Source organism: Condylostylus longicornis, unplaced genomic scaffold (assembly GCF_029603195.1).
Source record: "Condylostylus longicornis isolate FDR11 unplaced genomic scaffold, ASM2960319v2 ptg000023l, whole genome shotgun sequence".
In the NCBI taxonomy this organism is placed as follows: domain Eukaryota; kingdom Metazoa; phylum Arthropoda; class Insecta; order Diptera; family Dolichopodidae; genus Condylostylus; species Condylostylus longicornis.
Window position 1 is genome coordinate 1,112,900 of NW_026577992.1, and position 24,189 is coordinate 1,137,088.

At 24.3% G+C, this 24,189-nt stretch overlaps 1 protein-coding gene across 2 annotated transcripts; it reads right to left on the bottom strand.

Annotated features, from left to right (window-relative positions):
* Positions 1-11,366: 11,366 nt before the first annotated feature.
* Positions 11,367-15,588, bottom strand: LOC129606982 (translation initiation factor IF-2, mitochondrial). Of its 2 annotated transcripts, XM_055517648.1 has the most exons (9): positions 15,485-15,588; positions 15,281-15,425; positions 15,082-15,205; positions 14,476-15,000; positions 13,643-13,692; positions 13,157-13,371; positions 12,813-13,017; positions 11,709-12,369; positions 11,367-11,647 (listed from the first exon to the last, which is right to left on the bottom strand). In XM_055517648.1, exons 1-9 carry the CDS (start codon positions 15,514-15,516, stop codon positions 11,475-11,477), a joined length of 2,130 nt encoding a protein of 709 aa, XP_055373623.1. In that variant the 5' UTR covers positions 15,517-15,588; the 3' UTR covers positions 11,367-11,474. The 2 variants fall into 2 exon arrangements, with proteins under 2 accessions (XP_055373623.1, XP_055373624.1); XM_055517649.1 differs by lacking the exons at positions 15,281-15,425; positions 15,485-15,588 and having other exon boundaries at positions 14,476-15,030; positions 15,082-15,192.
* Positions 15,589-24,189: the final 8,601 nt, after the last annotated feature.

Below are 24,189 nucleotides of genomic sequence, written 5' to 3' on the forward strand. Positions count from 1 at the left end.
TATTTTCATGAGTATAGATGATATTTATATAGTAAATAGTGAAATCTATATAAAAATATATAAAAATATTAAAATACAGGAAATATGATTCATGTTCAGCATAACATACAATTGATGTAAGTATGTATATAGGCATAACGAATACAAAGTAATTAGACCCACATACTACGTATTTACAGAGAATGTATGAATTATTTCTCAGGTATTTTAAATTTATTTCCAAAAGATAAAAAATTGAAAAAATAAAATAAATAATAAAATTAAATAGAGAAAACCACAAATTTTTTTCCATTTACAAAAAAAAAAAAAAAGAAAATTTCAACAAATTTTATTCAATAACTTTATGCGTGCGTAAAATGTGTAAGGATTTAAATAATTTATAATAATTTTTTTTTAAATCACATTAGATGAAATTTTTATTTAATACAATGGAAATCATTTCATACAATGAAATTTAAGAGAATTTAAATAAAAATATAAATTTAATTTTGCTACAGCTTTGCAATATAACAATGCATTGACCATTATTAGTTCAAGTAATTCTATGATGATTCAAATTCAAGCCTATTTCCACTAAAATCATAAAATCAAATTTTATCATAATTTTAATTTTAATTTGTATTTTTATTAATTAGAATTATAGCAAGGATTAGAATACAAACAATATTTACTTCGAGTAAAGAAATCTTAAAAAATTATAGATTTTATTGTTCCTATTGGAGTGTAAGTAATTAAATACAGACAAAATATGTAAAAAAGAATATGATTTTTTATAAAAATTAAGGCTAATTTTCTAAACTACATAAAACAAAGACTAAATTTCTAAACTACGTTATAAATTTACCAAAATTTTTCTGAAAATTTATTATTATTTTTAATCTTAATCAACATATCCTGCCAAAAATTTGATTAACGTATTCCATTTAATTCCAACAATTTAAATGGTTGAAATTTACTAAAAAAATTAAGCAACCATAAACTCTGAACTTAATTTTTTCGAAATTTTTTTAAATTTGGACTACATATATAGAATTTTTAAATATGATTATACAAAATAGAAATTTTTAGCAAAATTCCGATTAAACGAGAAAAATTTGATCAAATTTTTTGCTTTTGCAAATTTAAGACCAAAAAAAAAATTAATTTGGTTAAAAATAGTAATTATTGCATTTTTTCATTATTTTTATTATAACTAAAGAATTTTTATTTATACAAACAAAACGATTTGTACAAAAAATTAAAAAATTCTTTTAAAAAAATTTTTCTCTGATTTACAAGTTATTCCAATTAAAGAGATGCCCTATATTTCACTTAAATCTAAACTTTGTATGAGAGCAATCAAAAAACTTGGTTCATTCTGGAAAGATTACTGACTTATAAACGGCATTATTTATCAAAACAAAACTTTTAGAAAACTATTAAATCCTTCATTCTAACCCAACCGCTTTATATTTCATTTATATATTCCGGGCTATTTTCAAATTAAATACTCCTCGCAATTTTCTATTGCCCACTGTAAAATTCAACTTGAAATTAATTAATTCGCAAAATTATTCTCATTAGAACTTTTCATCTTCTTAAAGATATATTTTTAAAAAATTTTTAATTGTATAGTGTAGATACCTATGTCAAGGTCATTATTATTTTTAAAATCACTTTATTTTCATAAAAAGTAACGCACCAGGAATGCTTTAATAAACAAAATTGTTTGACCTACTATTATAATAATAAAAAAGTTTTGTTTTTTTTTTGCTGACTTAGTAATTATTTGTTACAATGTGTTTGTATTTTTAGCTAAATTAATTATGTTTTATATTTTAAATAGAGCTTTCAGTTGATATAGCGTGTCATAAAAATTTTGTTTTCCTTATATAAATTGCGTGATTTTTATTGAAATAAAAAGGGTTAATAATGAAAGAGGAACTGAACAGTTTTATTTTAATTAATGCACTTAAATTTGAAATGAATTTCTATACCTCAAACTAATTTGAATTAATTGATGTAAATTTTATTAAAGCACTATGTCATTTCTCTCAAAATTTACAAATATTCGATATTTTTCAATCATGTGTGAAAAAATTTGCATTTTCTGTTCTCTACATATTTCAAATTAAATTCGAAAGTTCAAAGCTTTTAATTGTTATTTCATATTTAAATATTTTATATATATACATATACACATATATTTCCTTAAATAATGTTAGGCAGGCAGTTTTTTCATAGAAATCTAGTTTTATTTTATTACAATCATTAATTTTTCAAACATCGCACGCTCATGATTTTGGTTCAATTTCAAAAATAATTCTAATAAGATGTGCAATCATTAAAATATTTTCACTTTTTATTTGTCATTAATCTAATTTTATTTTTTTTATTTTCATTAAATATTTTCATTTTAAGATACCTGTTAATGTTCTTTTGTTTAAATTCTTTTGTTTTTTCAAACTGAATATAATTATGTATATGTGATTAGAATATTATAAGGGTCTTAATAATGATCACAAACATAGTCGAAATATTTACATTTTACAAATATTACGAACAATAAAATAAAACTTTAGATCTCGATCAGTCGAATACTTCCTAACCTTATTTCAAAAAAAGAAATATGCAGAAATTTAAAGGTAATAAAGTGAAAATAAATTTTTTTTTTAAATATTTTAATAAAAACGTATTTGTGTAATACATAAAATTACTAGATTATTCATTATTATGATTACGTAAAACTTACCTTAACCACCTTGTTAAATCCATATTATTAGATGATAATTAAATTTAATTATAGATTTCCTTCAATTATTTGAATAATTTAATTAAATTCTTGTATATACAGTAATTATTATAAAGGAAAAAAAAAATAATGTTTCGTGTTCTTAAACTTTATTGTGTATTTTATAATTAAATTTATGTAAATATTATATATTTAAGTAAAAAAAAAATTATTATTTCACTGAAAATGAAACTAAATCAAAATAAAATAAAAAAAATTAAAAATAATAATTAATTAAATTTTAATTTTATTAAAAAAATTATGATTATTAAATATAAATAGACCACACTGCAGTTCACTTAAGAAAGTAAAATAAGAATTTAGTTTTTATTAGAAAATTTCGAGTTTTACTTGTTAAAAAAATGAAATTAATAACTTCAAATCAAATTTAAATTTAATTTTTGTTTCAATTCTGCACTATTTCAAAACTAAATTAAATTTGAATTGTAAACTAAACTTTAAAAAATAAAATGTTAAATAAATTTTTGAATTAATTAATTTTATTAATTAAATTTTGTTTTAAGAAATATTTAATTAATTTTATCATTTTTATTTTTAATTTTTCAAATTTTTTTTGTTATTTTTTTTAATAATTAATTAAATAATAATTTGATTAATAATCATTCAATTAATTAAAAATTTATTATATTAATTAATAAATATTTTTAATTTTTCATTTTAATTTATTCTAGAAATTTTTTAATAGAAAAACAAAAAAATTCTAAATAAAATTATATTTAATGGTTTTTTGGTTTTTGTTTTAAATTTCACTGTTTTTGTATTTTAAAAAAAATTAATTTCTTAATTATTAATATTAAATACCGTTAAATATTTTCTTTAAATATTCTATTTAATATATTTTATCGTTTTAAATTTTGAAATCACATTAAAATCCTTTTTCAAAATTAAATTAATTTTAAAAACAATTTAATTTTATTATAAACAGGCAGAAAGAAGAAAATGTCCCTTGAACCACCCTTTTGGGTCCAATTCTAACGTCCAACTGATCTTAGAAATGACCGATCATTTAAAATGTATCGTTTTTGTAATTGCTTGTAAAAAAAAAAAAATTTTTTCTATTTCATTTTCTTATCTTATTCCTTTTCTATTTTTTTTTTTTTTGTGTTGTTAAAACATAAAAAACAAGAACTTTTTTATCGTATTTCACTTCTGTTATATGTATATATATTTACATACCTACATACACTTTAATATATAATTAATATAAAAGTACATACAAGCATACACACATGCATGCATAAAATTTGAAATTTATCAACAAAACTATGTAATTAGCACAATTTAATTACTCTGAATATAGCGAATTCAATTTTGATGAATGAATGAATGAATTGAAAAATCTCTGTATTTGTTGTTTTTCTTATTATATTTTATTCCATCTGTATGAAGTAGATACACCACATACACCATTCCATAAAATTTAGAATATTATTTTTTAATGTTTTTTTCTGCTTTTTTTTTTGTTTAATCTTATAAATGTTTGCTATTAAATTTTAGTCTTTTTTTCTTTTATTCTTATTTTTTTTCCTTTTCCTTTTTTAATAAAAAATATGTAACTAAAAATTATGTAAACATTTACTTTAAATACCATACAAAATACGCGAAGAAAAATTAATTAAAAAAAGTAAAAAAATTTAATGTTTATTGATTATTAAAATTTTATGTGTATATGTGCTTGGAAATTAGTACTATTATAAACGAAAAATTAAATTACAATTCAATTCTTTTCCTTTTTTTTTAACTAAAATACAGAAAATTTTGACTTTTCATTTGAAAGTCCATTGGAAGACTGAAAAGATCAGACCACCAGAAGATTTATCTATCTCTTGAAATTAACAAAAAAAAAAGGAAAAAATACACACATCAAAACAACAGCCAGTATATAAAAAGTAAAAGGCAATAAGATCATAAAATAAAGAAGAAAAAATCATCACAAATCTTAAAGAAAACACAAAAGAAAAAAATATTCACACTATATAACGAAAACGAAAAAAAAAATGAGTTTTCATTTTTTATCTGAAATATTTCCTGCTATACAATAGTTTTAGTTTCTTTTCTTATATTTAAACATTGCATATGTTGCGCGATCGGTTGTTGATCAAATAACACCGATATTTCTAGTATGAGTAGTCGTCTAGTATCTGCATATTGATTTACCATAGTATAATATGATATAAATGACACAACACTATAATAATCGCCCAATAATCTTATATGATAATACAACCGAGCACGCAATTTTTGTTTGATATAAACAAAAAATCTGTACAACATTACTTCATTCTTGAATGTGTGTCCTCCTAGTTTTTTAATATGATATAAAACTCTAATACAAATATTGAATATACCAAAAATATAATCTCATGTAATCAATATGTCTTCTTTTTTATAATGAACATGTAATCATACAATTTGATTAACCAAATGCAAATAAAAAAAATCTTCCCGTAAAATCTCATGCGATATTTTTTTATAGCGCAACAATTTTATTTTACATGGAATAAATAAATAGAAATATGCAATAAACACATACATAATACGCAATAAAATGATCTATAAGATTATAAAATGCGTGCATGTATTGTTAAACACCAAAAAAAAAAACCAAAAAAAAAATAACAATAACCAGAATCTGTTGCATGGCAATATCATAATATTTAAAGAGATAAAAGAAAGAGATAAAAAAATGTGTAAACAATAATAAAAAGCCGGTAACATGCAACAAGTATAATAAAAATAAAAAAAATTATTTATGTCAGTATCAAACATAATAGCGCAACATACCATACATGGAATGGAAAAGAAGGATTCGTAAAAATAAAGAATGCAATTTTCCAGTCTACATCGTCATCTCGCAAAATATGTGTATTTTTTTTTTTGTATTACAACAAAATTACATATTCAAACAAACAAAAATTTTTTCTCATATTTCTCTCTGTAGCATGAGATAAGTATGTATCACCATTATTACCTTTAAAAAAATTGATTAAATTATTACAAGAGCTACATTTTAAAAATTTAAAGAAATATGCACGATATAGTTAGCAATATAACTTATTCTCAAAATAACTCCCAAACATTTTACTAATAAGATATAGAGATATGAACGGAAAGAGTGAAACTTACAAGAATTTTTTTTTTTGGAAAAATTCAAAAAAATACTTTTTTTGCAGTTCCATTTTAAATTAGCTCTTGCAATAGTATTGTTTTTCGACTATTAAATTAACAATTTTTTCAATAGCTGATGGGACCCTTGTTCTGTGTTTAAGAAACTTTGAGAAACTATATTCATACTGACTTTTGGTCGGATGGTCTCTCTGTTTTATTCTCAATCTCAATGATTTCTTTATAATAAATTTTATTTTAAATTAAATATACTAATTCTATTTGAATATTGTTAAACTGCTTTTTAATTATGTTTAGCTTCAAACATAAATTGTTCAATTGAATCTTTTTACCCGTTCTGAAATCAATCACAATAATTATATGAGAGAATTGAATAAGGTATGGGTTTAAAATACTAGATGACCTCAAAATAAATTTTTTAATATTAGTTACATCATATAAACTCCAATATTAATGTCTGATATGAGAACTGTTATTAATGTTAGGTATTAAAATCTAACGCACTTTTATATGTAAAACAATATTCATAAACCCATATACCTATACAAAAGTGATAAATGCGATCATTCGCTGTACAAGAGCAAATCGTACCACAAAAGATTACATACTTTGTTTAATTTATTTTTGAAAAAAAAATTAATAAAATTATAAAATATTTTAAAAATTAAAATTAAGGAAAAAATTTTAAAAAGGGGCAATAACTGAGTTCAAAAATCATAAAACTTTAAAAAAAAAGGATTATGGTAGTTTTTAACAAATGCTCTTTATAATAAAATTCCATTCATTTTACATACTTATATATAACTTTCTTTCAATACAGCAGACAGACTTTGAAAAACGTTTATGAAACAAAAAAAGATGACGGAGACTTGAATAATATTAAAAAACAAACTATGTATGTACATATGTACGTGAAAACATAAATTTTTTATGAACTAAATAAAATAAAAAGATCATCATACAATCAATTCAACGGAGTTTTATTACACTGCGTTATATAAGAGGAAAAATAAATGTAAAACTTACTATGCGAGGTGTTCAAAACGGACTTCAACTTAATTTTTATAAGATAAAACATTTCTTATGTTGTGTACCATATACGTATATCATGTATAAGTGTGTTCATATATTTACAAACTGATATTCATACTTACATTCTCATATTATGGTTAGGTACCTAAAACGCGATATTAATAATAGCAAATAATAATATTAACAATGTATCATAAGAATAAAAGAAATAACTAAACATAAGGTTGGTGCGGCGCCTATCTAACAAAATCTAAACACATGTCCATATTAATTCATTAAACAACGTCCCTTTTATTCTTTTAAGATATACCTAAGCATAAATTCTGTTTTCTAATAAAATATTGACTCATATAAAACTTAGCAATAAATTAAATAAAAATAAGCATTCTATTATAATTATGTATTTCAAATAAAATTTTGCAGTCTCTTCTTTTTTCTTTTTCATTATGGTGGATTTGATTCATGGCGTTGTAGAAAAAAAAAAAAAAAGTTTAATAGAGTTTGATTGAAATATCTTAAAAATTGCGGTTCAGAACCGGAAAATTATTCATTCTTGTATAGAATATAATAATACAGTACAATTGTAGGATATTACACTTACTATAGAGACTACCGCATCTCAACAGTCGTTTTACTACTATAGTAATAATCTAAAATCAGGCAGTATTCTCTTAGTATACTGAAGTTTTTTTTAACTTAAATTTATTACACAAAATATTTGAACTCTATATGTTTCATCACTACTATTGGACAAGGCTGAATAATAGATTTAAAGAAGTTAAAAAGCTAAGAACAAGATAAAAAGCTAATAGAATATATAAATAATCATCCAAATAATAAATGACAATAAGATACCTTGAATACAGTCTACTAGAATTATAAATATGCAAATGTTCGATAATACAGATATCTACTTTTGGCACTATTTTAAAATCTGCTTCCTACAATCCTTCTATAATATATAATCCTACAATGCAATCTTCTATAATATATCTGATATAGTAAATAACTATATCGGATCCAACCTTCGAAAAGTGAATCTACTCTTTTATGTGATATATCCGTTAATTATGCATATAGTTACTATTGGTACTTACATATTATGTTTCCAGTATTTTAGATTGATTATTATCAATATTTTATCCATTCAGTTACCTTAATATAGTTTTATTTTGCAAAAAAAAGATCAACCACAATCAAAAAATAATGTACTATAGTTTAATTAACAAACAAACGGAACACTCCATATTATATGTATCTAATAGTTATTGCCACAGTTATATGTATCTAATAGCTTATTGTTTTCTAACTTCCTATAATTGTCTGCAAATATTTTACCAATAATGAGATAATGCGTGTAAAAGCCCTTTATTCTAAATTAAACTAAACATAAGAATCACTGAAGAACTCGGGACAATTAAATTTTAAATATTTTTATAAAACAAGTTTTGTTTTTGTATATGTATTTATATGACTGTTATATTTCCTAAATGATATTTGAAATGTTTTAAAATATGATATAGTATTTTAGAGTCTTAAATTTAGAAATTTACAAGCATCAATCTCATATTAAAAATATAGAATGCAATATGAAAATAATTAATATTATTCTGAAAGATTGCACTTTGGTATTTTTCAATAAGTACCTACGTGCTAAAAATGAATTAATGTTTGGTCAACACAAAGTTTCTTATAGTATTTTACATTCATATACGTCTACATTACATCTTAAAAATGCTTTGAAAATAAAATTAGTTAATCGAAAACTAAAATTAAGTAAAGCTGATATTTTTATTACATACTATATTAATTACATACTATATGTATAAACCCATGTACATATGCATATAATTTTGTCTAGAAAATTTGTCGACAATTGTACCATCAACTTATTTAATTTCCTTTTTATTTCCTTTGTAATATTTCCTGAAAAATAAGAATGATGTGCTGATGAGGAATTAAGTAATATTGATATGATGTTAATTTGTTTCAAAATAACTAAGCACAAGTATAATAACATGACATAGAATTTTTACAAATTTCACCTATTAAACAATGCATTTATGGAATATATAATAATGGGTACAAACATACATACATATACCCATATTTTAATGTATTTTTATAATAAAAACATTTAAAACTGTTCAATGTACTTAATTCTTAAAAGCAAAAACAAAATTGTTTAAAATCTTCTCAAATTTCATATTTGTTATTTGAAATTTGAGAAATAAAATTTTACATTCATAAATATCAATTTTTAACGTTTTTTTTTAATAAACCAGACGGACACGAGTGGAACTTTTTATATTTCATCTATGTACATATTATAATTCATAATCATAATATTTAAATTCTAATTAGAAAAACGGAACTGAAATAAAGATAAGAGCAAATGAAATCAGAAAAAACAAATTGAGTTACAAATTTCATTCATTATTTTATGGCTAGCGTGTTGCACTCATTGTAGAAGAAAAAAAAGGGAAAAGAAAATCAAGAATTTTACATAGTAACTAATGATGGAGTTAAATATTTCATTACTCTTTAAAGTAAAAAAATTATTTTAAATATCCATATATATATTAAATAATTCACATACTTATTTAACTGAATATGAAGAGAAAATTTAAATTAGAAAACATCATACAACAAATACTATCCCCCAATATGTATACACATAGTTTCATCGCCCACATATTGAAATTTATTTAATGAACACAAGTACAAAATGTTATTTCATAAAATTACGTAACAGAAAATCTATTAAAATATTTTATTTATTTTCTTTAGTTTTGTATATAACATTTTTGCATCATACTTTGAAATTAAATAAAATCGAATAAAATATTTAATTACTATTCCAAAATCGTTAAAGAAATTTTCATACTTAAATGAATTCGATATTTGCAATAAGAGGAGTCGGTGTAAACTTATTTTCATTACAGTCTAAATGCAGCCTAATTATAAAAATTTATTGAAATTAGCTGAAAGCTGAATTTCAAATAATTTTTAAATGCAGCTGTAGCTTTTTCGAATCAAAAAATTTTAATATTAATAATAAATAAAATAAAATATGCTGTCAAATAAATATGCTGATAAATAAAATAAAATATTTTATCGGATAAAATTAATTTGTTACCCTACTGCTTTATTAAAATTTTGACGTACTTGGGAATGGATAAATGATCTATGCACCGAATTTACTGTAACTTTCTCATAATTAATAACAAATTTTGATGAAAGAATAAAATATGATCAAAAATTCTTATAACTTAGTGTATATAAATTTTGAATAATTTTCTAGTATAATTATGTAAAAAGAATTTTAGATAAAATTTTTGCTTTATACATAAAAAAGTATTTAATTTTTTGAATAATTTTGTTACCATACAACTAAGTTCTAAAACAAATTTTTTTTTTTTGTTACAAAATCGGAAATACACAATTTTCTAATCTAAATAAAAAAAACATCACGCACAATTTTTACTTCTGGTTTCTAAAAATATATGAAATTTTTTTGACTGTTACATAATTTTTTTGATTTTTACTTTCGCGGTTAGTCTGCCGAAAATTCTGTTAGTTTTTCTTTTTTTTAATTTCTATTCATTTTACATAAACTCAACTAATATTATTTTATATTTTAATAAAATAAAACTAAAAATTATAAGAATAATAAGAAAGAAGCTTTTATCAAATCAAAAAAGAAACCCACACGCTATAGAATTTTTTTTTTGATAAAACACTCATGGGAATACAAAATTAGGCCATAATAAAAATATACCATACGCATCTAAGCTTAGAAAGATTTTTTATAAAATATTTATTTTATACACATATTAAACGTATTTAATTTTGTACATAATATAATACACGCTTAATTATGCTGATAAATTATTTATGAATGAACTTTTAATATCCGTTTTTCGAATACTTTCCGAATTTTTTTACAAGTACAGAATTAAAAAAACTTTATGTCGATTATAGTAAGTTACTAGATGACATAATTTTGATAAAATTTAACACTTTTCAAGGATAATTTATCGGAAATATGTGGGTTGAAAGTGAAAACCGATACAAACTATTAAATTAAGTTTTAAATAAAAGGATACGAACACTTTGTTGTCAACAAGATTGTTTGTTAAAAAATTACATTGATATTAAATATAAATACTTGTATACTTAACGCTACCCTAAGCATAGTTAAATTTTAAATATTGCGGTAAAAACAACATTTAAATGTGTTTCGTGATGACGGTTAGAATAGTATACATTTTCAAATTCAAAACTTTTCTCAAAAAAGAAAACCACATTCAAACAACATTTTCAAAAACATTTTCTAAAAAAAATATCATCTATTAGCCTAAATACTCAGTTAAAAGTGTATTTTAACTTGCTCGAAAAAATTAAACACAACATGTTTAGCAAAATATCAAAACGAACTTTTATGTAATACTTAACCTATTAATGTTAAGTTTTTAATTAAATTTCAATACTAACAATTAAAAACTAAGAATTTATTAAAACATTAAAATCCTGGATCCCAATCGGTTTTTTGTGATTCCATATGTGTCGAATAACATATAAGTGTATCACCATTTTGAGGAATTATACTTTCATCCTTTAATCTAAGACCACATTCAACATCTTTTTTAATTGAATCAACTTCATTTTTTAGATGTCTCATTGAGGATAGTTCACCTGTAATTACCAATACTTAATGTACATACATTTTGAAATGCATATTTCAAAAAATTAATACCATCATAAATTAATTCACCATTCCTAATTAACCTATATTTAGCATTTTTCTTAAGAACGCCTTTAACACAGCGACTACCGGCTACTGGTATTTCTTTTTTACCTTCTGTTATCATAAATGTTTGTAGAACATTTGCTTCACCTACAAGATCTTCTACTTCAACAGGTTGCAATTTTTTGCTAATTTCTTCTTTCAAATCGTCAATCAACCGGTAAATTATATTGTATTCTTTAATTACAACGTCTTTAGGCACATTCGAAGGACGTTTAACAGAGAAAGCGTATATAATTGCCTTGAATGTTGATGCAAATTCTATATCAGTTTCATTGACATCCCCAACACCATAATGTACGACATCTAAGCGGCATTTATCGTTACTGTGATATGTTTCAATTACATCTAATAAAGCTTCAACAGAACCGTGAACATCACCTTTTAGAATTATATTTACGCGCGGCTTCCCATCATCTGGTAAATAAGTTTTCGGTCTATCACCTTTTTTTCTTAAATATCTAACGCCTAATGATCGACGTTCTTCTCTCTCGGCTAAATATTTTTTTAAATGTTCTTCTTCTTTTTTTTGAATTTCACTTAAATCAGCTTCTGCTTTGCTTTTTGATAGCTCATTGTTTCTAAACCTAAGCACTGAATGCGCTTTTTTCTGAAATTATTTAAATTTTTTTATGTATTTTTTAATATGAAATTTCAAATTATTTTGATTATTTATTATAAGTTAAAATAATTTTAATGCTTTCAACTTATCTAAACAATTTTTAAAATACAAATGTATGTAGTTTATATATGAATTGAATATCTGAAAAGCTGACATTGGCGTATAGTTTTTTTAAAACACTTTTCTAAATATGTAACTTTTTGGTACAAAAAAATGTACTATAATAAAAACCGAGTATTCGACCTTTAAAATTTTGATTTTATTACTTGTTGATTTTGGAAATCATGTTAAATAGTTAATTTTCTTTTTTCAAAATAACTATATATATAGGTATGTGTACTTTTAATATTTTGATATACAATATAATATAATATAAAAATATTCTTTTTTCATTAGACTATGAAAATGTTTACATTTTTCGAATACTTTACCTCTGATTCAACTTCTAAAATTATATCTCCAGCTAAAGGTAATTCACGCCATCCTAAAATTTCCACAGGGGTTCCTGGTGGAGCCTCATCAATAGGTGTACCATTATGATCAAATAAAATCCTTACTTTTGCGTGCGCTAAGCCGCTAACTAGTATACATCCTTTCCTTAATGTACCACGAGTAACGATAGCGGAAGATAATTTCCTGAATTAAAAAAAATACTTCACAGTTAAGTTTAGAAAAACCTAAAATACCAAGCAAAACACTAAAATTTCAGAAATTTTAACTTATACACTATAACTATAGACATACAAATAAAACACTAATTTGATATAAAACTCACCCGCGCCTTGTGTCAGTTTTGGATTCAACAACAACTCCTTCAACTAAACCTATATTTTCAGCTCTTAAATTCATAAGCGTGGCTTGAGTGCTTACTGCTTCAGCTAACTCTTTTAAATTTGTACCTTTCGATGCTGAAATTGGAACACATTGCGTATCTCCACCATGACCTTCTAAAGCTAATCCCATTTGTATAAGATCCCGTTTTGTTCGTTCCTAAAAATTAATTGAAAATTTGTAAAGTTTTATAATTTAAAATTAATGTAATTTCATTTATAAAGAATATAAAGATTTACGCGCATAAAAGATCTTATTAATAAATTAGTACATTTCAAAATTTCTTCAAACAATATTTCAATGTATAAATAAACAAATCATGAAAAAAGAAACAAAATAAAAAAAAACAAAAATGAAAAAAAATTAAGTTATATAAAATGAATCGAAACAATTAAAACAAATGCGGAATGAGAAAAATATGTTCACTTACGATATCAGCTTCCGGTTTATCAATTTTATTAATGGCAACGATAATTGGAACTAAAAATAAAACAAGATGTTATATTATGCTAAGTTAGTTGCTCGTCAATATCAAATTATAAATAAGTACATATTTAAATTTATAAATGATTAGAATTTTTCATTAGAAAGGGTAAAAACTGAAAAGGAAAACAAAATTTTTTTGTATATAGGCCAGGAACAATTTAATAGGTTTCTGGAGCACATTTGCCAATCGTAATAAAAGCTAAATAAATAAAAGGAAAAATATAAATTTTCTAAACTAATTGCTGTTCAGAATATTTTATTTTTGTTACAAAAAATTTTAAAGTACATTTCCTAATTAAGAAAATTTGTAACATAGCAAAATATGTATTGAAAAATTGGTTCGAAATTATGTCCGATCAAACATATAAGTGTGGCAGTTCCTGAAAGTTTAAGTAGTAAACACCGAAACAATAATAGTGACCAAAAAGATAGTATCAAATAGGTTTTCTTTTAAATCTAGAGATGCTATAAAAAAGTCATAGTAATAAAATTTCTGTATATTATAACTTTAAGGCAGCTGAATAAAAAATGTACGGCAACAATTCTATTACATTATTTTCTACTAGGTAAATTATTTTCTACAACTATTTGAAAAATTTATGACTTAATTTAGCTTATTTAGAAAAAACGAAAACGCAACTAAAGAATATTCGTTTAAATAACAGCCTTAAAGAAAAGGTTGGTTAATTCAAATTTAGACAAATTTTAATATCAAGACAAGAGAATCTGTTGATAAAAAGAAAATCTGTTGATTCTTTTTTTATAAATATGCCTTACCTTTACACTCTTGCGCTAAATGAATAACCTCTTTTGTTTGAGCCATTACACCATCATCAGCGGCAACTACTAAAACTATAATATCAGTAACATGTGCACCCCTAGATCTCATCGCACTAAATGCGGCATGACCAGGTGTATCTAGGAAAGTTACACTTTCACCATTTTCCAATTTTACTGTAAAAGCACCAATATGTTGCGTTATCCCACCGGCTTCTCCAGCTGCAACTGAAGCTCCACGTAATGAATCTAATAAAGTTGTTTTACCATGATCAACGTGACCCATAACTGTGACAACAGGTGAACGTGGTTTTAAATTTTCTGGCAAGGCTGGTGGTCTTGGAAAGACATCTTTATCTTTGAGTGCACTCTCTGGTTCAATCGATTTTTCTGGTGCGGCTACAAAACGACACTTCATGCCACATTTCGTTACAATTTCTCTGATGATTTTCATATCTTCCAATTTACTAGTAGGCTCTATATTATCAGCCCCTTTTACATACAACATAGTTTCTTGAACATGCTCTGGGACATGAAAACGTAAGAATTATGTAACTGTAATATGTACATATAATGATAAATATTTTTATTGGAACAAATATCTACCCAAACTACGTTTCATCCTCTCGGCCAATTCTTGTACAGTAATATTTCTCCAAACGTCTACTACACCTTGAAGTTTAATTTTGTTTAATTCTTTTTTCACAAAACCTTTTTCAGCTTCAGCTTTCTACAAATTGTATTTTAAATTTAACAATGACTGAATTAGCTAATCTTACAATTATAAATTGTTATACAACAGTACCCGTTCTTCAGAAGTTTTCCTTTTTTTTAAATTAATAGAAGTTGTCGACAATGATCTCAAATTCCCATTAGCATTTCTGACTAAAGAATTTGATAATACATAACATTCACATGTTGTTCGACCATTTGACAAAAGTGATTTTGACCTAAAAATTTTATTTATGAGAATTATTAGTAAAAATTTAAAAAATTATTAAATACTCACTTAATTATAAATGTACGAAATACTGTCAACATTTTTCACTTTAATATATTTTTTTATTTTAAAGAACAACAAAACAACAACACATGTTCATTTATATCTTTACCGGTCATATGTTACATGTCAAATAAAAAGTCATATAGCAGAGGCTCCTAAACAACAAATTTTTTATTAAATTTTAATATTTGTCAAATAATACAAAAAGAAAATTTCCTAGACAAGCACCAGCGTACATGTTTAGTATTACGCCTGATAGGTGAATAAAGTGATAAAAATGGTAATGGTAATAGGATCTATAATGGTATCAACTAATTATGCCAAATTCCTCTACACGCAATATTTAAAAATAAATGTTTTTTGTTCATCATGTACATAAACCGTTTTATTGAAAGATAAAATTGCTTTGAAACAAATACGTGCGAAACAGATATAGTGCAAATTATTATATATATTTGCAGCATCTTCCGCTAGATGGGCGCAATCCCTTTCTTTTTATGAAAATCACCACAAGAGTGCAGTATGCTAAAGACATTATAGGATTCTGATTATGTATACATTTTTTAGGTATTTTTTCAACAGGGATTTCCACAGGTGAATGTGTTAGAGCAAAAAAAAGGAAAGAAAAAGTGAACTATCCATGGAAAATTATTTTCGCGGATGCAAAGAATGAACAATATTATATTTTGTACTTCGAAAATATTTAAAATATTTTTTTTTTCTTCTTCATTCCTAGGAGGAGTATAGTACTAGCATGATATCATGCACTAGTTTTCATATTGGTGCATAAACAATTTTCCATTAGCAGAGTTTGTGAACAAAATTGATTCACTGAATTTGCGTATTTAGAGCAAAGATCTTTGATCGACTGCCAAGCTTTAAAATAATTCCATCACTTCCATGTTTTTTATTGACCTATCATAATACATATGTATAACATAATATTATGATATAACTTTACTATTATATCTATTGACACAACATCTATTGTCCAAACCTGCATCTGTTATTAGAATAGAACTAAGAAACATGCTCGGCTTTTTTAAAGGTTTGTTTTTTTCTTCTTTTGGCAGCACTCTATGTTCCTGTTATTAAATTAGAAGAGTGCCTTGCAATTCCACAAATGCTTGTTACAATCAAGTTCATTTAGCTTACACTTGCGGATTTCAGTTGATATGCGATTGCAATACTGTGTTTCATTAGGTATCAAGGAAAAACGTTGGTTTTTAGTACATTTCCAAATATTTATCACACTCTGTCACACTCTGTTTATCCGGCTATTCATTTGCTTTCAAAATTTCAATACTGCTCAAGATAAAATTGTGCACAAATAAACCTTAGTAACTGAATTCTTTATAGAATAAAATTTTTTTCGTATACTTCCTTTGCTTCAAGTTATAGTTTATAATTTTTGAAGTTATTTTAAAAGTAATTAGATAACAATAAACATTTCATTTTACTGAAACAAAATTCCTTTTTAAATCGTTCCTCTCAACAAAAAGTAGACTCTTAAGCTTTAAATAAAATAGTTAGTAAAACAATCTAAGGTTTTTTAGCATAAATTTTTTGAAAATTATATAATGAAGATTTCCGGAATTTATGCAAAATTTTATTGTAATGAATAGCGAATTATTTCAATACATTTTTGTATCGTTTAAATTAAAAAATAAAATTTCTTATTGAAGAAATTATGAAATTTTTTAATTTGTTACCAGTTATATAAATCGGTAAACCTAATTAATAATCATTATAAATCTCAAAAATTACATTCAATTAAAACTAAGTATAATTATAATATTGTATTTTTTAATTATAGGAACTGCAATTAGTTAAAACAAAATATGTAATTTGCTTGTAAAATTGATAATCAGGAAATTTTTTTTAAAATAAAGTTTTATTCATGGAGCCTTGAGTCAACAAAAATAAACAAAGAGAATAGCTTTCGTGAATTTTTTCTGAATACTTTCAATACCCAATCATAAATTTGAATGAACAAATTATTACTCAATTCAATGAAAGCAATATATATATGGTATATTATTAACTCTCTTTATATAAAATGCTACTTAAAATGGATTAAGTTAATTTCTATCCTTAATTCTCATATTCTATTCCATACTTAAGTATTCTTTATTACCCATAAGTGTATAGAGGCGCTCGTGCTACTAAAATTCCACCATAATTTTTTTGTTAACACCATTGAAATAATTATTTTATAACACCAATTCAAAAAAAAAAAAAAAAGAATATGTTAAATTGCTAAGTTATTTAGGATGCTATTGAAACTAATTTTATTTTTTTTTAATGCAAATAACATGTAACGTAATATAGAGTGGTTATGGAATTGAGTAATGATGCACTCTTGTTGAATTTCACCAGAACTTCATATTTTTTTCATGTACATAATTATATACGAAGCCAAGAATTACTTAGATATATTACGATATTATGTAGAGCTGAGTACTTAATGTACTCGTATTTTGAAATAAGTGTAAGAAAATTGTAAGAGTCATTATATTTTAGGCGACAAAAAAAATCTTAGAATTCATCACTTAATTTTTTTCATTTTTCCTGCGAAATTTTCTATACACGTATGTATTACATTGAACAGTAATGTACCTATAAATTATATACAAAGAAAAAAATGTATAATAATAATATTTTAATATGCTGACCTCAATATTTGTTTTCGGCTAAGTGATCACCATCATCTCTCTTTCTTTCTCTCCTATACTTATATAATAAAGACCACTTATTAAACGCGCCTAATGTCAACATTAATTTTATTTCATGTCGTGATTGCAACATGCTATTACCATATGCGTATATAGCATATATGTATGTACATGGAACATAATATAAAAGTAGTATGCAATTCAGTTATTTTATTACTCAATTTACATTATTCAATCGTACATGTATGTATGTATACATATATGCGCATATTTACAATTACAATAATTATTATTGCGCTTTGCTGAACATTATGGGCTCGCTACTTGCTGCAGTTGCATTATAATTTTAAAAATTTATGGTATATTGAGGAGATAGTAGCATTTAATTTTTATTTTTCTTATACGGCAAAAGAAATTAAAAAAAAAGCAAATAACAAAAAATTAAGTGAACCAATTTTTCTCTTATGTGTATATTATAGAATTTAATAAAAGTGACAAGAAATAAATGAAAATTTTTTCGTAATTATAGGAAAGTAGACGTAGTTATGCTATTACGTATACGTGTATATATACCTATGTGTCTATTTATGTTCATTATGTCAGCATTTAATACTTATATGATGTTTCTACAGGCTGTTTCATTACAAAAAGCTTCCTTTCAACAAAAGTAGCGATGTTTTTAGTAATAAAAAATTCAAGTGATTCAAAAATGTTATGTGAGATACAAATATTTCGGAGTGGAAACTTAAAAATTCCGTTTAACCAAGTTATTCTAAATCTGTTTAAATTTTTATATAGAACATCAAATAATTGGCATTATAGTCATTTAAAGGAAAAATGACACTGATGTTTATACGTTCTTAAAGTAAGGGATGTTTCTAAGAGAGGACGATATCAGTTTATCTCAACTCTTAAGTTATATGTGAACGTAATTAAAAGGTGGTTTAAATATTCAATTTCAATATTTTGTTAAAATAATATGATAAAAATGAGTTCGTTGAGTAATTAATTTTAGATTGTAAATCTGCCATTGGACGTATTATCGTTACAGACAACTATATTTTTGAACTCCATATGGTAATGATTAATTTACCGATTCAAATAAAATTGTTTTTTGTTTGCAACATATTTAATTTTCAACTTCATGAACAGACATGAAAATTGAAGAAAATTTACTCAAATTTAATTTAAATCATAATAAAGTTTTAGGCTCTCATTGAATAGGTCTTATCGTTCATTTTACTGCTAACCATTCTGTACTTATGTATATAATAAGTAAAGTGTACACTTGTACTTAAATTTATTTACATTATATTTTATAGAAATATTGGAAGGAAACATATTTCATCTCAACGTCCATTAAAGTCACACTTTTTCAATATTTATGCAAACGTATTGTTAAACACAAAAAAAGAAAGAGATATTTTTTTTATTTTATACGCTGAAATGCGAAATATTGACAATGCGCGTAGCGTGTCAACTACATAACTCTTTATAACCTACATAATAACATATATACATATATGTATATGCATAAAAATGATTAGATTACTTGTATATGAAAGGATTGTAAAAGATTTCCTTATTGAATATTTTATACTTTTTGTAATGATGGATTATAAAATATTTTTTTGAAAAAAAAAAACATAGAGAATTATTAAGAACACATAATTTTGTAAAATGTTGAGAATTGTCATTATAAATTATATACAAGGTATAACAATAAGTCCATCCGTTATAGGTATCTAAGGATGTCCTATTTACCGTATTGTTTATAATGTAGAAGTATATGTAATTGCATGTGATTAAAATTAAAAATTTTAACTTATAACTTGCAAATCAGTCGGATCGTTTTAAAGGTTGCGCATTTTCATTGAAGTACAAAAAACATACATATGCATTTTTTAGACTCATTCTATCCGTTTATCCAACTTTGCGTCTGTTTACAAAACCTCTACACCCCTTAACATAGAAATTAGAAGTTTTATATACAAATAAATATTTGGGAAAAGAGTTTTTGCTAATCTTTTCCCTCTTTCAAAATATTTTGCTAATTTTCGTATTATTTCGAAGCTGTAAGCATTTCTAAATTTCGATTTTTCAAGTTATTAATAAAAAATAAGTCGAATTTTTCACCGGAAAAGTAGGCAGGAATTATTTTTTGCATGATACAATTTTGGTACATGCAATGAGATGAGAATACAGTTCTCATTGAGTGCTATTACTTAATTTTGTCTTGATATGGAAAGAATTTTGGGTGATTCCGACAAATACGTGTGTGTATTCGCTTTAGTTTTATATATAATAATTTGAAGAGCTATTATTATATATATGTATGTAGGTACAAGCATACGAGCAAATTATCTATGGTACTAGAAATTTTTATAAAGATTGTTGTCTCCAATTTAGATTTCTAGTCATTTATGCTCTTTAATTCTATAATTTGATTTCTAAATTAAAGGTTTACAACATTAAAACCAGTGACTTAGTAGACTCTTTAAAAATTGATCTTCAATTTTATTTAACGAACCTTTTTTAAAACATACTTTTAAATGCGTAACATGTTTTTGAATGCGTATTTCAAATTAATTTATAATCTTAAATAACTTGTTGTAAATAATTTTTGGAATTGCTGTTTAATTGTAAAATCGTTGCGCGCACATTTAACCAATTGCGTTAATTGAAATCCAAGTTACAAACTGTTTGATTGCTTAATTGCATGCGATCACATACGAGTAGTTGCTTGTGTGCGCGCTTGAATATAAACTTATGGAATACAAGTAAGTAATCGAACAAATGAGAAACTTAAAATTACATGTCTGCTTGAGCCCTAATATTATGTACTTTTATTCAAAAACTCTAATAATTTATTAGTATAGTTTGAATTTATTCCAATAAATGTTTTGGTATGAAAAGTAAATGATAAATCTAAATGATCATGAAATTTAGATTTGCATATTAATGAACCACATAGATATATAGTTAACATACACACATAGGTAAAATAAACGAGCATAAGGCAGAACATCGTCTAAGAAAAATTTTTTGTCATCTATGTTAAACTTATCACCTATATATCGATGCAATAAGTAACTGCACAAATACTGCAACTGCAGTAAGTAATTTATTACTTTAATTTAAATACATATTATGTGTGTATAACATATTAGTCATTTTTAATGTTATATAAATGCATTAATTAATGTTTTGTATACAAATATAAACTTTATTTTTATGTATGTGTGTATATTGAGGACATCGCATTATATATACATATATAAACGTTTTGTAGTATAAAATATAGACCAAGTACCATAAAATGATCGAAGTTATTATAAACTATTATATTGATATTAATTAAAGTATTTTTGTGGTATTCCTCTACTAGTTAATGCTCTCCATATGGCCTCTTGCCTTACTATGTCGAATGTTCTCTCAAAGTTATGGTTAAATTGTTAATGTTATGATTAAATAGAAGCTTAAGAATCATCTGCCGTGTATTCTGGTCCAGACGAATTAGCAACACAGACCTCTGGGCTTTAACCTACCAAGAACCAATCGCAAGGGTAATAAAGAAGAAGAAATGAGGATGGATAGGCCATACAATGCGACGCGCCCCTGAAACCATCGCAAGATAGGTATTGGAGTGGAGTCCGCAGGGTAGAAGAAGTGTTGGAGGGCCCAAGAATACGTGGCAAAGAACAATAAAGAAATAAATCACCACCGCTAACATGATATGGGCAGAAGTAGAAAAAATTACCCCTGATAGAGTTAGTTGAAAAAGCTTTGTGGAAGTCCTATGCTCCCAAGAGGAGTAAAGCAGGAACAAAAAAAAATTAAAGTATTTAAATTGTTAATTTTTAAAATGTTTTACTTTATGTGTATGTATACATTGACATGTACTTACATAATATATTAACAGTTACTACATTCATAATACAAAACATATTATAATGTAAAACATGCAAAAAATTTTTCAAGAAAAATTGTTGATATAATTTTATTATTGTTGTTTCTATTTTGCAATATTTGTAATGTTTCTGTTTCCAATGTCTTATAATAAACGTCTTTCATTATCATATACATAAATTTGGGTATGTACATATATATACAAATTTATATTATGCACATAAAGTATCTTATTATGTAGTATCATTTTGTGATGAATAAAATATGATAGTGCATATACACTATATTTATATTTGGATATTCTTATATGCTGTATTTCGGCCATATTTGTTTGTTTTATGCTCCGCCTTATAATATTTTATTTCCAGCTTAGTTTTATCATATTTTATCATCATAATCATCATCATCATATATTATTATAATTATAGTTATGAAATATCATCATAACATTGTTAAATCCATCTTAAATAGATATAATATATACAATGTATCTGTGGTAGCTTTTCATTTAAGTTCTTCTTATCATATTACGTATGTATATACATACATATATTTTATTTCTTTTGTGTGTTCTTATGATATCTATATTGATTGATGTACTTACATATATAAAACTGTATATAGTGGATATTATAAATATACAAAATATCTTTTTTGATATTTTCTTTAAGATAAATTTCTTAATATGAAATTTATGATAGTGCGGTTTATTGTTGGCTTCTGATATTATTATGTTCTTTAAAATTTTGTTTAATTTATATGTATAAAATATATATACTTATTATGCACTTATATCTGGGCATATATGTCCACATTATGATAATGTAAATCTTCAAAACATAACAGCATAAAAGCATATGGAATGCATTTTCTGGTTGATAATATCTTTTTGTAAAGGCGATTTATAAGATCATACGTTTGATATATTGTATGTATGTATGCATTCTTATGTACATATACATATTTTGATGATATGTGGGATTGTTAAAAGCATTTGGTATAGGTATATGTATACAAATATAAAGATGAAAATTGGCAGTAGTAATTATTACCTCGGACATTTAATTAAATAATTACACATATAAAATATAAGAATATATTGTGTTCGTCTGGCTGTGCAGTTGTCTCCCGAATATAGGGAGAATTGTTAGGCTGAGTTGAAGTTTGCAGATCTTAAAAGTAGTTCTTATGTTTTCAGCGCTATTCTGCAAAAGAAAATTCAAAAACTGAAAAAAAAAAGTTCTGAAAATAAAAACGTCCCACTGCAACCATCTGTTTTTGACATATCAATTTTATTTTGTCATTTTAGTTTTAAACCTTGGTGTTGGTATGTTAATATTATTAAATTATTTTTGTTTAAAACTACTCCTCACATCACATTCCTCTTTCTTCGCCCCGAGCAGAAGTCGTTTTCTAATTTCAGTCTTTCAGTTATGAGGAGTTTGGTTTCTGAACTGAACCATCTTTTATGCTATTTTCTTCATCCTCAAATCTACATAACAAGAAAACCATTTCAAATTTATTGAAAAATTTAATTTTGACAATGTAGATATGAACTTACATGTCCTCACTAGTCTCGAGTGTTTCAGACATTATACAATTTTGAAAATTAGCAAGTTTTTTTTTTAGAAGAAACTATTGAATTTTGTTTTAGAAGAAACTATTATAATAAAACTATTATATAAATTTATGAAAACTTTTGAACAAAGTTAAATTTTTTTAAAGAAATTAAAAATTTTTAAGCGGTCTTATTACGCGGTCTTATTTCATACTATTAAAATTTAAGGTTGTATTTTTTTCTTATTAATGACAGCACAAATTTAATGCTGCAAATGCTGCTGAGGTTCTTTTCAAGTTCTACAAGCAAAAACGCACTGCATTTGTAAAACTTCATAAGATCTGCAAACTTGAACTCAACCTTACCCATTAAAATAAGTTTAAAACAGCAACCTTATTTGAATAAGCTTTATTCAAATAGTTTATAAAATTTATTTCGAATAAATAGTTATCAATTATTTTGCTAAATAGCTTTTCAGAAAGTTTTTCAACTTCATAACTGTTGTGAGAAATTTCTAACTATGATATACCTAATTTTGCCAGTAATCAAAATAGCCATTCATTTAATAA

Excerpts from the sequence above, each read along its gene's own strand:
- LOC129606982 (XM_055517648.1), bottom strand. The coding sequence starts at position 15,516 with ATGTTGACAGTATTTCGTACATTTATAATTAA. Across the intron at positions 13,018-13,156 it reads AAAACTGACACAAGGCGCGG|GAAATTATCTTCCGCTATCG; the intron begins GTGAGTTTTATA and ends TTTTTAATTCAG. Across the intron at positions 11,648-11,708 it reads TGGTGAATTAATTTATGATG|GTGAACTATCCTCAATGAGA; the intron begins GTATTAATTTTT and ends TGGTAATTACAG.